The sequence below is a fragment of the Myxocyprinus asiaticus genome, chromosome 34 (genome assembly GCF_019703515.2).
Source record: "Myxocyprinus asiaticus isolate MX2 ecotype Aquarium Trade chromosome 34, UBuf_Myxa_2, whole genome shotgun sequence".
Lineage (NCBI taxonomy): Eukaryota > Metazoa > Chordata > Actinopteri > Cypriniformes > Catostomidae > Myxocyprinus > Myxocyprinus asiaticus.
This window is the reverse complement of record NC_059377.1, coordinates 28279079-28295715: the sequence shown is the minus strand read 5'-3', so window position 1 is coordinate 28295715 and position 16637 is coordinate 28279079. Positions and strand designations below refer to the sequence as shown.

The window sequence follows — 16637 nt, the reverse complement described above, 5'->3', positions numbered from 1 at the left end:
TACCCGCCGGATGTAATGACTTTTTATCGATGCTGTCTCCCTGCTGATCTATCTGTCTGTCCGTCCGTCCCAAATGGCAAAAACATGGATCTGGGAAGGATGTGAAACTAGCACCCGCCACCCGGGTGGTGGTATATGCGTGGATAAATTTGCTCATCTACCTGCAACAGGTGGGTGACCTGTAAGACGTCTCAGAGTGTGACACATGACAAGAAATGGTGTAAGACACAAAGACACGTGCTTGAAGAAACACACTTTATTATAAGAACAGACAAAAGAAAAGCGTCAGTGCTAGTGTCTGATTCGCTGTTTGTTCAGAGGCGTGCAGCACATGCATGTCGGTGTGCCACGCAAGCCTATTTTGTGGAACAAGTGCATTCTTTTTCTCTGTTTCATTTATCTGAAAACTGTTTTCAAGAATAATGTCATCTATGAGAATGCTGCAAATTATCTCCGATCATCTCGTGAAGTGCTGTGAGTTTAGTTCGCTTTATTTCAACGCAGTTTGCATACATTGTGAACTCAACTCTGCAGGTTCAGTAATATAAATCTTCGTAGTAAAGAAACAAAGATGAAAGTGATTAAATCATAAAATAAGACATGTTCACCGTGAACCTAAAATGTAGTTTTCTTTTCTTAAGGCAGCATTAACTCTATTACTTTAATGCAAGACAAACACATTCGATAAGAACACACATTTGGCAGCATTATTTTGGGAACACAAGGGAATTTATTAGGCTTATTTATTTTGATTATTATTGTCTTTACATTTATAATTGTCTTTAGTTCTTAATCTATAGGCTATTAGCAATTTTCCACCTGTTGTCGTTGACGGATGCTTGCGTGATGACAAATGGAGCCGTTAGGGACTGTAAATGTTTGGATTTTGGGAGGTGGTTAAATACGATTTTTTGATCACTTCGTTATTTTATTGCTTTGTTTAGTTTAAATTGCAGTTTGAATTTGACATGTCTTTTATGTTTTTTTGTGTTTAATAAATTAATTACATTTTTAAAGTAAAATCAATAAAGCAAAAAAATTAACCGACCCTCGGCAGGGGGGGTTGACGATATAATCGTATACCGTGATATTTTTTGAATGCGATTATCACTAAAATATTTTTTACATATCGCCCTGCTCCTACTCTGTACATCTGTCTAATCTCTCTCTTTCTCTAAATTATTTTATCTGTCGTGTTTGTTATAAATAAAATAATGTTTATTAATATTTATTTTGAAATGAATAACATTTTACTTTTAAATTTGATACCAGATAATTCCTTTGCTTAGTGTCATACCTTTAAATTTGTAACTAACTTTTATTGCTGTAAGGGGCAAATTATGGATGTTGTTGCATATCGTTATTAGAAATGATAAATGTGAAAAAAATCTGCATTAAGAGGAGGCTTTTGTTGTCTGTGGCACAAGTGCACCCAGGTTAAATGCAACAGCTTAAAGAGATGATTCAGTACAACCAGCTGAGACTTCAAATTAGTTCACTTTGTATCTGTAATACGTATGTGTAGAATTGCAGTCAAGCACATATTACGCTAAGCAGTGAGTGTTTATTTAATCATTGCTTGAACATAAGGCTCAGGGGCTGCTCAAGGGAGAGAGTCTGTCTGTGCAATGACATTCCTTGAGTGTTTTGTCTGGAGCATGACGTTGAATTCCCCCAAGTGCATATGAAACTCAAGACCTCCCACTCACCTGGATATTATTAATCCAAAAAGATCCATTTGGTCTCTGTATGTATAGCTGCTTTACTCTTAGACTCTTCTGCAGGTTTCACACTTTCCCTGTCTGCACACTGGAGGCTTTTTGAATTCTCAGCACTGAAAAGTAATAAAAACATAAAATGAGCAGTAATTTGCCTTTGAGTAGTGATAACTGCTACCTCGTCTTCAAGATTTGGAGGTTATTGAAAATCTGTTGTCTGTCTTATAATATCAGCCTTCTATTTCATCCGTAATTCTCTGTAACTCACAGTTCTTTTTCTTTATCTCATTTTCTTTCTTTATCATCCATTCCCCTCTCCTTCCTTCCCCCACTCTCTTGTTCACAGGTTACGTTAGCTGGCACTTTCATCGGAATTGGGAGGAAGACACAGGATTGTCAAGGCAACACCAAGTACTTCCGTTGTAAGTTCTGTAACTTCACCTACATTGGAAGCTCCTCAGTAGACCTAGAGCAGCATTTCCTGGCCACGCACCCTAATAAGATGAAGAGCCCACCTCCATCCAACCCCAACCTTGAGGAGAAGTCTTCTGAGCAGAAGGGGAATGGCATGCCATGCATAGGGGCAGATGAGCAGGGAAAGTGGGCTGATCGAGTGGCGGTGAGGGCAGAAGATGACTCTGTAGCTGGATACTCCATGCCAATCAGTGCATCAGACTCCCCAAGCCACACTGGAGTCGACAACTCAGCTGCGTATTACTGGTGTAAGTATTGTAGTTTCAGCTGCGAAGCCAACAGCACGTCTAGGCTTCTGGAGCACTATGAAAAGAGACACGGTCAGGCGGCCATCAGGGAGGGAAGTCCAGGGGACAGGGACAGAAAGGCCTGCGACGGAGACTCCCATTTACGGAAGAAGGAACACCAGAGTGGGAAAACCGGGACGGCAGGTGACCCAGAAACAGTAGTAACCAGTTACAACTGTCAGTTCTGTGACTTCCGTTACTCTATGACCCACGGACCGGATGTAATCGTCGTGGCTCCGCTTTTGCATCACTACCAGCGGGCTCACAGTATTCACAAGTGCACCATCAAGCATTGCCCCTTCTGCCCACGTGGACTCTGCACTCCTGAGAAGCACCTGGGGGATATCTCATACCCCTTTGCTTGCCGTAAGAGCTCGTGCTCACACTGTGCTCTACTTTTGCTGCAGTTAACAGCCGGAGGGACCACTACCCCGTCCCCACCACCTAGAGCATCCGTCACCCACCTGTGTGACCAGTGCCTGTTCACCTCAACCGATATCGATTTGCTTCTGTTGCACTATGACAGCACCCACGCCCCTCACACCTTACTGGAAGTCAAACCAGAGGGGGAGGGATTAGGGGATGGAGAGGCGGGGCCAGGGCGGGACCATCCCAGAGATTATGCCTGCACTAAGTGCCATTTCTTAACTGAAGTGGAGGAGGAGATCTTTCGTCACTACAGGTAATACTGTGAAACAGGCCCTGCTATTTTAACGTCCTCGCTGGACCAGATTTAATTTTAAGCTTTTTTTTAATTGTTAAAGGAATAGTTGACTCAAAAAATTTAATTCTGTCATTATTTACTCCACTTCTTGTCGTTATAAATCCATATGCTGTTATTTTTTCCATGGAACACAAAAGGATAATTTTTTTTTAAATCTTCTTGCAGGTCTTTCCCATACAGCAACAATTTATATTTGTTATATTATATTATATTTATAGTACGTTTGGAATGACGTACTATCCATACTCCTCTTACTACTACTGCCATATCTATCTATGGCAGAAATAGAAATATTATGGTAGTATGCCATTTCAAACTCCGCCATAGTGACCATGTCTGTTGAGCTCCAAAACCGACATAAAAGATCCGTAGAAGTACGGATACGACTTGTGCGCTACATTCCTAGTCTTCTGAAACCTTACAAATGCTTAGTGTCAGAAACAGATTGAAATTAAAATTAGTTTTTCACTGATAATCTTCTAGTAAACTTTTCACTCAAGAACTGCTTGGGACCAGATCATTATTCACTTTCACACATACAGCATAAACTGCAGTTTTCAGTTTAGAGGTCATGTGGGAATACGATGTGTTTGAAAATACTGGTAAATCAGTGCTGATAATTTCCCTGAATGAGAAGTTGCAATATTACCTGAAAAGTTTTGATGCTGTGTGTAAACATATTCATAAGATAAATGGTTTGAGCACGTACAATGTCAGGATGTGCTGACGTAAGAAGTTTGCTTTGGGCCAATTACAAAGTTCTGATGGAGATGATTCAGTTACTCTGTAGTCAAAAAAAGTCATCAAACAGATAGTGAAATTATTTCGTTTAGTCAGAGAATATCTAAAATATCTCGTAATGTATGATGCTCCACAATTCAGTCTGAAGTCATTTGTGTTTCCATGTGAGTTTGTGATCAGATCGACTTGATAGCTGGTGTGATCCTCGGTTATTTGGTGTGTGATGCTCAGTTTTTGTCTAAAGCTCTTTAGTTAGTAAGTGTGAAATATCTAGCCGAGTGGATAAAGAAATTTGTAAATTGAAAAAGAACTGGAAGATTCCTGCTATGAACTATTATATTTAAAAGTATTATTTTTGGACAGTTTTTTTATTTTTTTTTATTTAACTGTAAAATCATTACATCTATTCAGTTATTCAGTTGGTATTTAGAAGGTCTGATCTATTGGATCGATATTTTATAGTAGCAACAGACATACCATAGCTGGGCGGTGAAACCAGTGAATATATCTAGCAAGCTTGCATTACACAGCTGCAATAAATAAATGATTAAATAAATAAATACATAAATAAATATTAAATAAATAAACAAACTGTTTCTGTCTTGGCTGTTTTGCTTTCATAATGATAGGTAACAGGTTTTCCTTTTTTTGCGCCTTTAAGTCGAGCAACACAGCTGAATAAACTGAAAATGCTAAATGTTGGGGAGTAACTTTCCCTACAGCATTCCCTCTTTGGTTTTGATTTAGTTTGTCTTGAAGCCATGTGTGCATGTAAGTGTGTGCATTTTAGAGTTTGCTTGCGTGTGTGCGCATGTCCTTGTGTTGTGTTTGTTTGTACTTTTGGAAAACACCTATAACCCCTCCACAATATACTCTTTCTTTCAGCAGCTGTGTGGTATATGCTGCCAATGCAGTAGATTATGGCTCTGCTTTACCTTCACATAAGATCTCAATTACTCTCCATTTTCTGCTAGAGTTTACAGGCATGTCTACATGTGCTGGTTTGAATTTATTGATAAAAATGAGTTTACTGCACCACTGAAATTCGTATGTCCGCTCGAATTTGGCACAGTAGACAGAGAACAGAAAGGCACTTTGCTAAATCTAATATACATGTTGTGTAAATAGTCCAAACCGCCTCAATGGCGCATATGTTTGATATTATGATATATTGCGCCATATGATGCCCAAGAAGAACTTTTGCAAGCGATTTTACTACCCGTGTTTACATGGAAAACTAACCCAACAAAAAATGTTTGCGACGCAATTTGAACAAATACTACCAAATACATGTTTTCAGTTTCATGGATGTACAATATATTTGTATTTGTTGGATACTAAATGAATATTGACCCTTTGCTAAGCTCTGCCCCCCTTGGTTACCATTGCTCGCTCTGAAAAGCTTTGCAGATCTTCCCATAGGAGTGAATGGGAGATTGCCGTGAACAGTGCGGTTTTTGGCTAAATATTCTCATAAGCGGAATTGATAATATTCTTATGTGGGCTGTAATGAAGAGTGACATTTTAAAGCATATTTAACTGATGTTTTTTTGTGAAAGAAATTGTTAAATTACACAGTAGTTTTATTGAAAACTGTGGAGACTGTGAATCAGAATCAAGGCAAATGATTATCACAGTCACTTGAAGAGAGGAAAGTGTCATTTAATAAAGATTACACACCTGATAACAGTAGTGTAAATGAACAAAACTGCTCATAATGTCTCAACACACTCACTTTAATGCTGTGAACTCTTTATTGACTATGGCTTTTACTATGACCTGAATCAATACATAAATGAATCAACCTTAAGTTATTAGCTTTTATACATGTTCATTTGGGACTGAGGGCTGACACAGTTTAATCCATAATATGCTCTTCTTGAGATTCATTTAAATATAAAAAACAGAAAAAAAACAAAAACAAACAGTTGTGTATCCCCTCTAGCTACCTTGTGTCACTTACAAGTGACCCAACAAAATTTTTACATAATTTCTATGAAATTTACATAAAACTACTTAAACACACATTACTCCTTTAGACTCTCATTAGAAAAAACAAACGCTTGTCAGAGAAATGACGGACGGCAACAAGTCAGAAACGCTTTTAGGGGGGACTTAGTGAAGGGTCAATTGATTTTATTTATTTTTTTAATATTTTTTTTAAATATAAATTTATACAAATTATTCTGGTATTGAAACATTTCCCCTGTTTTCAGTTGTGTTTTATAAAGTTGCTCTATGTTAATGATATTGACAAGCATGTTACCCCTTCTTTAATGATACTATATGCAGAAGAAGGATGCATTTTAAAGCCAAATGCCCCATCATCATATATTGTCATTAAATAGATACAGTGTAGTGGAGTTCAAATTCCATTTGTGAAACTTCATTTTTGCATATTTTCATTTTCATTACAAATGATACTATTAACATGAATAATAATAATAATAAAACTCATAATCCATGTTATCACAGCATTATTTGAAAAAGATCCAAAGAGCATATTGTGTACTTCAATGGAAGCAAGGAAATCTGACCTTTTCTACAAAGGATTTAACATGGAAAATGTCACAAATTTGCTTACATTTAATTAGTGACCTAGAAATAGTGCAACAACAGTTTCTTATTTAACCTCATAACATCTCTTTGTTTGAAACTTTTTCAAAATGTATTGTTTATTTCCAGGTTTGAATTACATTTTGGAACCCAGAGTCCAAGTGGTTCCGAATAGGTTTAAGCTATGTCACTCACAGCTGCATGATGGTCACGGTCTCATGCTGTTTAAAAATTATTTTGGAAATTGTACAGGTTCACATTCCATTAAATGAGCAATGACCCAATCTAACTTGTCAAAGTTACCGGCCAAGTAACCATTTCTCAAGTTGGCACCCTTGTCAGAAAACACTGGATTTAAGGTCTCATGCACACACACACACGCCTGTCTCATAAGAGCATGTGGGAAGGTTTTTGTGTGTTTGAGCTGTGAGTGACGTCCATCATGATCCAGCTGCCTGGGGCTGGTTGTTTCAGGTGGATGTGAAGCCAAGCCGGGTTGAGTGTTTTCAGGCTGTGCGTGCGGCCCTTCTGAAAAAGGCCCTGTTTGTATTCAGATCCCACAGCCTGGAACCCAGCGAGGAAAGAGACGAAATAAGACCTGTATGACCTCCCCGGAGAGCTTCTGCTTCTTAACTCAAGTGTGTGTATGTGCGCTAGTGAGAATCTGCATGTGATATTTTGTTTTTAAAGTACTTTTTCCCCTTCACTTTCATTTTTTTTGTCTCTAAAGGTTTGCATGAGATTGTGTATACTTGTCCTAGACTAGGTCTTAGTATGTAATAATCTTCTGGTATTAGAAACATTTATATGTGTCAGAATATCCGGACCATTTGATGTCCCTTTTTATATTTCCGAGTTTAAAACACGGTGAACTTTTATAGACGCACAAGGAAGACCATAGCAAATATAATTTTTTTGTGTTCCCATTTGCTCCAAAAGCAGAAGAAAAAAATCCTCAACTTTCCAAATGACGATAAAAAAAATAAAAAAAAATAAAATAAAAAAGTGTTTTGGCAGACAGAAGAGAGAATGATGCCAAATTTACTGTCACTCTCTCAGCTGCTGTATTTGAAACCCCATCGCAGTAGTGTTTACTCATTTTTATCGATACCTGTCTGAGTAATATAACACAAAGAATAATGATCTTGGCCTGTCTAAAGACCTCAGCTTTAGTCCTCCATTCTCCAACTGATGTTGCTAACAGTCATTTCCTCACTCTCTTCCCGTTTTGGAGTCTAAAACAGCTGATGGACTCGCTTTCGCTCTCCCAGTGCGATTCTTCTCAGTCTCTCGCTTCTGTCACCTCTCTGTCTGCTGAGAATGATATAAATGTACACTTAATCATACAAATTTTGCTAGATTTATGCTTCTAAATTACTATGGAAATGCATCATTGCAGTCTGTAAGAAGGGTCCATTGACTTATGATGAGAAATGTATTAAGTCAGATAATATATATAATATATATATATATATATAAAGATGGTTGGGGCAATTGTGACATTGATAATTTTCATACTTTACCAACAGTTAATATAATTGCTTTGATATTGTTTTCACATTTCTAAATAGTTTTCACCTTTATATGGAACCAAGTCTTTTAGCTGTCAATAATAATATGTGTTTAAAGTAAAAAGTCTAAGTGGTACCAACATTATAATCATTTCAAATAGTTGTAAATCCTTTTTACTAAAATATATTGATAAAGTGTATGTGTTTTAGAGTTTTCCCTCCACCTTATTTATTTTGCCCACCAGTTTTATAGGCAACTTGAGAATATTGTATACGCTTGAGCTGGACAAGATCTTAGTATGTAGGCTACTGCATGCATGTTCTCAGGGGTTTGTCTTCCATGTTATTGTATGAACATCTGCGTCATCGTATCCAGTTTCATTGTGCAGTTGTGTGGAAGTGTTCAATGACCTCTGTGTGTGCATGGCAGCGATTGTGTGGTCTGTCCAAACACTGATACATAATATTTCCAGTATGTGTATATGTCTCCCCTGAATATCTCGCTATAATGTAGATTTATGAGCAGAATCCTGCCCTCTAGTCTCTAAACAGCAACCCACCCACTATGAATGTGAACTTGATATTGATGCCATAGCCTCCCACACCTTTTGCCCACCCAATTCACTGCACACTCAATATATCACACTGCCCTCTGCTTAGGAAAGGGAGAACTTTTAGGTGCAAGAACTGAAATATTGAGAATACACTGCGTTGGTTGTTGGAGATGCTGAATTCACACTTTGTCTCATGTTGAATTTCAGTCAGTTCAGACTGCATCTTGTTTAAAGTTGAAGTATGAAATCTCTTCACCAGCAACTGCAAAAATTATGACTAATTTCAACAGGTTTCAAACACTCCCCCTTCTTCCATTGCTTGGAAAACAGGTGGTCCAGCTCCAATGTTATGTCCGGCCAGGTTGGGCCACTTAAATCTACTGTATTACAGTTCCTTTTGTTAGTGCATACTTTTTTTTTAATTTATTTTTTTATGTTAAATACCATCTCTTATCCCAGCCTAAGATGCACAACAATAAGAAAGCATTTTGTTGCGATCCGTATTATTTCCCCCCTAAAAGTATAAACACTGTCTCTGTGGTGCTATCAAAACATTGCTTTGTTTGCTTAAGAATTCTGACCAGTCCGACACAGTCTCTTTGATAACCCTTTTTTTTTTTTTTTTTTTGAGAGACGTGAGGAGTTTAGTTTAAATTTTGTCATCAGGCATCTTGGCCTGTCTCTAAAGACCTCAGCTGTAGTCCTCCATTCTCCAGCTGATGCTGCTAACAGTCATTTCCTCACTCTCTTCACCCATTTTGGAGTCTAAAACAGCTGATGGACTCGCTTTCACTCTCCCAGTGCGATTCTTCTCAGTCTCTCGCTTCTGTCACCTCTCTGTCTGCTGAGAAGGCAGCCAGGCGAGTGGCGAGCCGCTCTGTGCCTAATTTGCCATTTCCTGTGATGTCGTGAGGACGGGACTGGTAATGCTAATGTAATTCATGGATCTTTCGCTGCCGTTCCATGTCCTGTAAAATGGTGGTATTGAACGGGTGTGCTGGTGCATAGCTAAAGGGCTTTCATTTTCACAAGTGCAAATTACTGCCACTCAGCACCATTATAGACATTGATATTGGTTCTCATTCATTTGTTCATGTTTTCAAGTATTTTCCCCCAAATCGATAGTTAGGTTGTGATGCTTTGCAAAATGAAGTAGTATAAAAATACAGAAATTTAGTTGAAAGCCTGTGATTGCAATTCAATTGAAAGCATTGAGGAAATTATAGTGTAGGGTAGGTAGCATTTAGTTTTGTTCAGGATACACTCTCACTCAGACATACACACACTTACTTATGCTCAATCAGTTTCGAATGGTTACATTATATTTACAGGCATAGAAGTTAAACGTTGACTTCTCACACAGTTTTTACTGCTGTGCTTCAGGTGTTAATGAAACTCAAGTTTCATTAACACCTGAAAAAAGAGTGAGAAATTGAAAGATATATATATATATATATATATATATATATGGAATTAACACTTTATTTCATTAATGGGCTTAATGTTTTTTCTCAACATCTCAGGAAATCTAAAAACAAAAAACAAAAACAAAAAAACCTGCCTGCATATTAATTAAAACACATTTGTGAAAGTCATAATTACCTTTTATCTATATGTGATGCGCTTTACTTGTGACTAATGTTTTTATTGATTTATTTGACATTTATATATAACAGTTTTAATTTAACCAAAAATATTATCATTTTACATCAACACTTATACATATTTTACCTATCAAAGTGACATCTTTTAATGTTGAAAATTATAAAAGTAAATATGAAATTCAAGCAATATCTTAAAGCACAAACAAACAATATATACAGTATTGTCAAAATGAAAAATAATCTTTTGTTGAATTTTTTTTTTGGTAATGTTTGTCATTCTTTTGCATATAATTCTTTTCAAGGTGTTGAGGAAATCAAACAAACTTAAGCCATCTTAACACTGCAAAGGTGGCACTGAAACTGCATCTGAAGTGGCATATATACCAAGAAAAGATGTATTTACACAGACTGTTTAATGCTGCTTGGAGTTGGCATAAATGCATTTACACAGCTATTACAACTGCATAAATAATGTTATGAGACCAGTGTTTTAAATATAAAATTATGAATATAGAAATAAGAAATGAATGAAAAATATGATGTTATCCTTTTAAATATTAAACTATAATTTATAAGATAAATAATCATAACAACAACAAAGTTTAAGGATGCTCTGATGCAGCATTTCATTTACACAGAACCAAGGCAGCATCAGAACTGCCTTTGATACTAGGGGCTGAAGCCCAATTTAGTCTGGCTTTTATGCAGCGTTGTGTCTTTACACAGAATTCTGAGTAGGCAGGCAATAGCGTTAACTCGACTGTGTAAAGACGAAAGCAATCAGTTCTGGGTTACTAGGCTCAATAAACATATTTGTGCTCCGTTTCAGTGACCAAATACGACGATTTGTGTTGGAAGCACACCATGCTTTGGTGGAAAACAGATGTAGTTGAGTTTTTATACAGAGTGAAGTAGCTAGTTTTTGTCTGTTACTGATAAATGATAACTGAAGGGATCTGGTTGATGGTCACTAATGGTAACTGGTCCTCATTTAGCATCATCTAAATTAGAGTGGTGGTGTAGTGGACTAAAGCACTGACCTGATAAGCGGAAGGTTGTTGGTTCAATCCCCACAGCCACCACCATTGTGTCCTTGAGCAAGGCACTTAACTCCAGGTTGCTCCAGGGGGATTGTCCCTGTAATCAGGGCACTGTAAGTCACTTTGGATAAAAGCGTCTGCCAAATGCATAAATGTAAATGTAAATCTTCAGTTGTCAAGTGGAAAAAAAAATCAAAATTTTAAAAAGGCATCTTGAGACCCCTGCATTCCGTTCCATTCTGTTGTGCTCCATGTGGCTGTATTTGCAATAACACGTCTTATATAAATGCCCCCTAAGGAATGTGTCCAATTAGTGTCACGTGAACCTGAAACCAGCTTAATTATACCGGACTTCCTTAAGACAGATACTAGAACTAGTCGTTCAGGCAACCGACTAATAGGTTTTTAAAGTATGTCGTTTTGCACATCCCTAGTATGTGTGTGTATTAAGTGTTTGATCTGCCCCATTCTCCGTGTACCTAAGCAGAAAAAAATTGACAGCGCTGCATGTTGGGTAAGTCAGGTGGCAGCAATGATAAAATGCACTTTTCTCTGTCCCTCGTTTGGTGCAGAGAGCGGTCGAGATGTCATCTAGCTGTTTTGCTCTCTTTCTCCTTCTTGTTTTTTAACCATCCTGGTCAACACAGAGTCAAGAGTCAGTTTACTTCAAAACAAATCTCAGCTTTAATTTGGTTTCTTTTTTTTCTTTTTTTTTAAGCTGATTTTTCCTTTTCACAACATAAAGTAAATTTTACACATTCAGTTTCAAGGGAAGGGCTCTAGTGGGCATTTATGATAGCACCACAATAACATTTAGATTTTTCCCTAGTTCAGTATTCAGGCTTTTAAAAGTAGAGGTAGTGATCTGTTTTTGTGAAATATTATCTATTTAATGCTGCACCTGTAATACTGGATGTCATTTCATTGAGAGTGCAGTTGGTGATGGGTGCTGGGAATACACTATTCTTAAAGGGATCGTTCACCTAAAAAGTACACATTGTCGTTATTTACTTTCCATTATGCTGTTACTTGACTTCTGTGGAACCCGAGGAGAAATTTTGCCGATTTTTGATGCTGCTCTTTCCCATACATTGAAAGTGAATGGTGACTGAGGCTAACTTTCTTCTTAACATCCCTTTTGTGTTCCACGAAAAAAAAAAAAAAATCCATACAGGTTTGGAACGACATGCAGATGAGTAAGTAATCACAGAATTGTCAGTTTTGGGTGAAAAATACCGTAAACACTGAATTTTGTCCATCTAAAGTCGTCATGCTTGATAAGAGATAATAGAGAAAAAGGAAGACATTATTTTTTTTTTGTTTTTTTTTTTACAGAGATTTTAATATATTATGCCCTTGAACTGTTAATACAAAAAACTTTTTAGCTTTTGTAACCTCTCATGCAATGTAAATACTCCACTGCTGTACAGTTGGCTGTAAGTGAAAGCTAGCAATGAATGGCCATTGTTCAAGCGCATCTAGTGATGTGTGTAAAATAAACATAGTTTTTTGGGTGGGGGCACTCTCATCCTCACACTTTGTCACTTTGTCTGACAGTGGTCAGTTTCAAACAGGAAGCTTATAGAAAATCACTGCTGTTCCTGGAGGGAATATCACATTAATTTAAGGTTTGCAAACTGTTCATTTACTGTGGTTTTGCAGAGAGTTTGGAGCAGCTCTCCGTTTCTGTTATTTGGAACAGAACAAAGAGCCATTATGCAGATGAAAATAGCTGACTAAACTGTAATTATACGACATTACAGAGATTCAGACCTAGTTTGGGGGGGGGGGGGGCAGACAAGTCAGATAAGGAAAAATTACACTTATTCAGGATGTGGATTAGTGGTGGGTGCAATGACCAACATTTTATGTCACAGTAGGAGTATTTTTATTTCACAGTAATGTACAGTATATACATGTTTAGATCATGATTGTTATTGTTATTTTGACTGGAAATTACTAACAATGGTTCATATTTTAATAACCATGCACATTTTTGGATTATCCAGTAAAACTAAAATAATAAAACAGTTCCCAGTTTAAATTCTGATTGGATGAGCCATGTTTGAACATGTTGTACAATAGACGATATACACATCCGTGATGCACATCAGTGTACTGCATATTAATGCAACCGCAAACAGCTAATCTCAGCTTTATGTTATACCCATTAATTCTTTTTGAGACACATTTTGCTCTGTATTTTTATATTATAATAATTATATAATAATTTACAGCAGTCCTATCCACAATATATCCACTAATATAAATATATACACCATGGTACATACGGTACAGGTTGACATACTGTATTTCTACCATCACACGGTATATACATTCATACCACCCAGCCTTATTTTAATTTCTTTTTGTTTCTCAAATAGGTCTGTAGGGAACAAATAAACATGGTAATATGCAAAACAGAACATGTTTTGTACCACTTGTTACTCTTTGAAATGATCCATTAGGGATGATAAATTGGTGAAAATGAAAAGATCCCTGACACTACCTTTCTTCCTCTCATTTGATTTGCAGAAGGGTTCACGGCTGCTGTCGTTGCCGGCACTGTAGTTTCACTGCCGCTGACACCACAGCACTACTGGACCACTTCAACTCCGCCCACTGCCAGGACTCTGCTGACCCAGCTTCCGTCCCTGCCAACGGCTGCTCCGCCCCTTCAACCCTTCGCATCAAAGAGGAGAGCAAAGGTGATCTGAAACTCTATAACCTGGTGCCTCCAGAGGCCAGCCGAGCCGAGGGTGTGAAGAGCGAGGCCCAGGATGAGAAGGCCTGGGTTGAAGCACTGGTCCCCGGGGGTGGAGGAATCAGAGGTGGTGAGCAACATGTGCAGAGCCTGGTTTGGGTGCCCAAAGAACACGCAGGGGAGATTCTTAGGGGCAGCCCATCCCCATTCCCACAAGCAACGTTGGGTCTGCTGAACGCAGTTGCAGCCGGGGTGAAAGACCAGCAGCAACACAAGGGGGCTACGATGCTTAGAGACTCATCAGCACTGCTGTTCACCCTCAGCACTGATGCTAAAAGTTACCTGCCTGGGATGCCACCGAGCAGTGCAGAGAAAGCCGGACAGTACCCAACCTCTTCAGAGAGTAAAAGTGCCAAGGAAGAGTCCCAGTCACTCTTACGGGTAAGAGATTCTTGATACTTTTTGCACCTCTACTTTTGTACCCTTTTAGAAATGTATATATTTCTTCCTTCTGACATGAAGTCATGTTCACCTGAGCACATGTACTGGTGTTTCCATTTCCGATTTTGTCATCCAATTGCTCAGCCTCATTTCAAGTTCTTTCCTCTGTGGAACACAAAAGGTGATTTTTTTTTTTTTTTTTTTTTTTTAAAGAATATTCTGGCCACTCTTCCATATAATGAAAGTGGATGAGTCCTGGAACTTTCAAGCTTCAAAATGACATAAAGCACCATTAAAGTATCATAAAAGTGATCCAAACAATGTGTGCTATATTCAAAGTCTTCTGAAGTCATACATTAACTCTGTGAGGAACACACAAACATTTAAGTCATTTGTCACTGATAATCGTCCTCTTTAGTGCTCAGTTAACCATTGCACCTGGATAATTAAATTAGTGGCTGCACTCGAGAACCGGATCAATCTGATTCATGATCAAGTCAATTAGACCCTTTTTGTAAACTGGATTAAACAATTAATTGAAACGATGAGATTCAGAATTAGTTCACGAATTGGACATTGCTACTTCTCAACTACCCCGGATGTTAATATTATAAGTGAATAACAACTTAAATTTCGGTCTTTTCCTCACACAAAGCTATCATATGACTTCAGAAGACTTATAATATAGTCTTTTGGGCTACTTGTTTGATACATTTATGGTGTTTTTTTTGTTTTGTTTTTTTGTCATCTTGAAGCTTTACAGCCCCAGTCTTCATTTACTGTATTTATATGAAAAAGAGTGGCACAGGATATCTTCAAAAAGTCACAGTTTCATGTTCTACACATCAAAGAAAGTCATATGTTTTGGAACGACATAAGGGTTAGTAAATGATATCCGATCTTTCATTTTTGGTTGTCTATGACATTGAAAAGTTGTAAATTGGTTCTTCATGCCTATCATCTTGAGCAGGCTACTCGGTGGTATCATTGTCCTTCCCCCTGAGCTTAAGTTGTTTGTGTGTCTGGCTGTGTGTGATCATCCTTACTTGAGATTTAATGAAGTCAGTATGTGCAGAGACCCTCTGCAGCTCAAAAGCCTGGCCAAACTAATTGAAGCAGTTACCCAGAGAGCTGCAGACACAACAACAGAGCCATTGTGGCCCTCAAAACAGAGAGACAAACAAACCAAGAACTGGAACATATACCTGCTCTGAGCTTTGAGTAGTGGACTGTAAACCCGAATCTAGGAAGGATATGATAGTTACTTCAAGCGTGTTTCAATAAATGATGAAACAAGACCTCTAACCTTATCTGTGACATTACTTTGAATGCATACTCGTCTATGTGTGGATGATAAATTTCAGCTGGTGTTGTGCCCATTACACACAGAATCCGGAACTCATTGCTCACCACATCTCTGTGGTAACATTACTGGTAACATTACTCAGCATTGTATTGATATTGTTCAGACTTTCTGATTGGGGGTTTTTGTGAACTCCTATACTAAGTATTAAACTGCTGCAATTAATTTTGCCCAAACGGCTTAATGTACAAACTCTTTTCCAACTTTGTTTGGGCTGGGTAAAAATATAGATTTTCCAATGCATCGCGATCTTCGTTTGAACGATCTAGATGTCGATTCTTAAATTCCAAGATCGATCTTTCACTATATATGGTAACCCTCTATAATGCAAGTAAATTGCTCGTATGTGCAACCAAATCTCACGCTATGCGACTTAAAATGTCTACGATTAGCCACTGGCTAGTAGGGTTGTGGTTCCGGTTTCACGGTATACCACGGTATGACAATTGACGGTTATCATACCATGTATATTTGCTTATCTACGGTATTGAGAAAAAAAACGCAACTGGACGGAGAATCTCACCTGCGCGTACGCATCTCCTTTCCTCCTTGTCTGCCTGTCAAACTCGTCAACTTGTGCCACACACACACATGCAGCGGAGAAAATGTCAGAGAGAAGCGAGGCGAGGGGGTCTAACATAAGTGAGTGTGTGTGAGTTAAAGCAGTGTATCTCAACTGGTGGGTCGCAGGTCTGTTCAGACTGGGCCGCGGACAGCAGGGAAAGAACAATGCCATGGTTCTTCCATTGAAGATATTTCAGCGGCCGCCCAAGTGATAGCCTATTTAGGACTGCTGAGGCAGATTTAATGATAATCTTGCAATCAGCTAAAGGCTTCTCATCTGCACTTTTGCACAAGTGTAATGGAACTAGCTCGCGATCATGATCTGCTCTTGTCTCTGGCGCGCGTGCAACAACCAG

General features: G+C 38.1%; 1 protein-coding gene across 4 annotated transcripts in view; it reads left to right on the top strand.

Annotated features, from left to right (window-relative positions):
- LOC127425396 (zinc finger transcription factor Trps1-like) overlaps positions 1-16637 on the top strand; it is a 158933-nt gene that overhangs the window by 48566 nt on the left and 93730 nt on the right. For all 4 annotated transcript variants that reach the window (XM_051671379.1, XM_051671380.1, XM_051671381.1 and 1 more), the window contains 2 exons: positions 2065-3161; positions 13745-14354. In XM_051671379.1, coding sequence (XP_051527339.1) covers positions 2065-3161; positions 13745-14354 — 1707 coding nt within the window. The remainder of the gene's footprint in view (positions 1-2064; positions 3162-13744; positions 14355-16637) is intronic.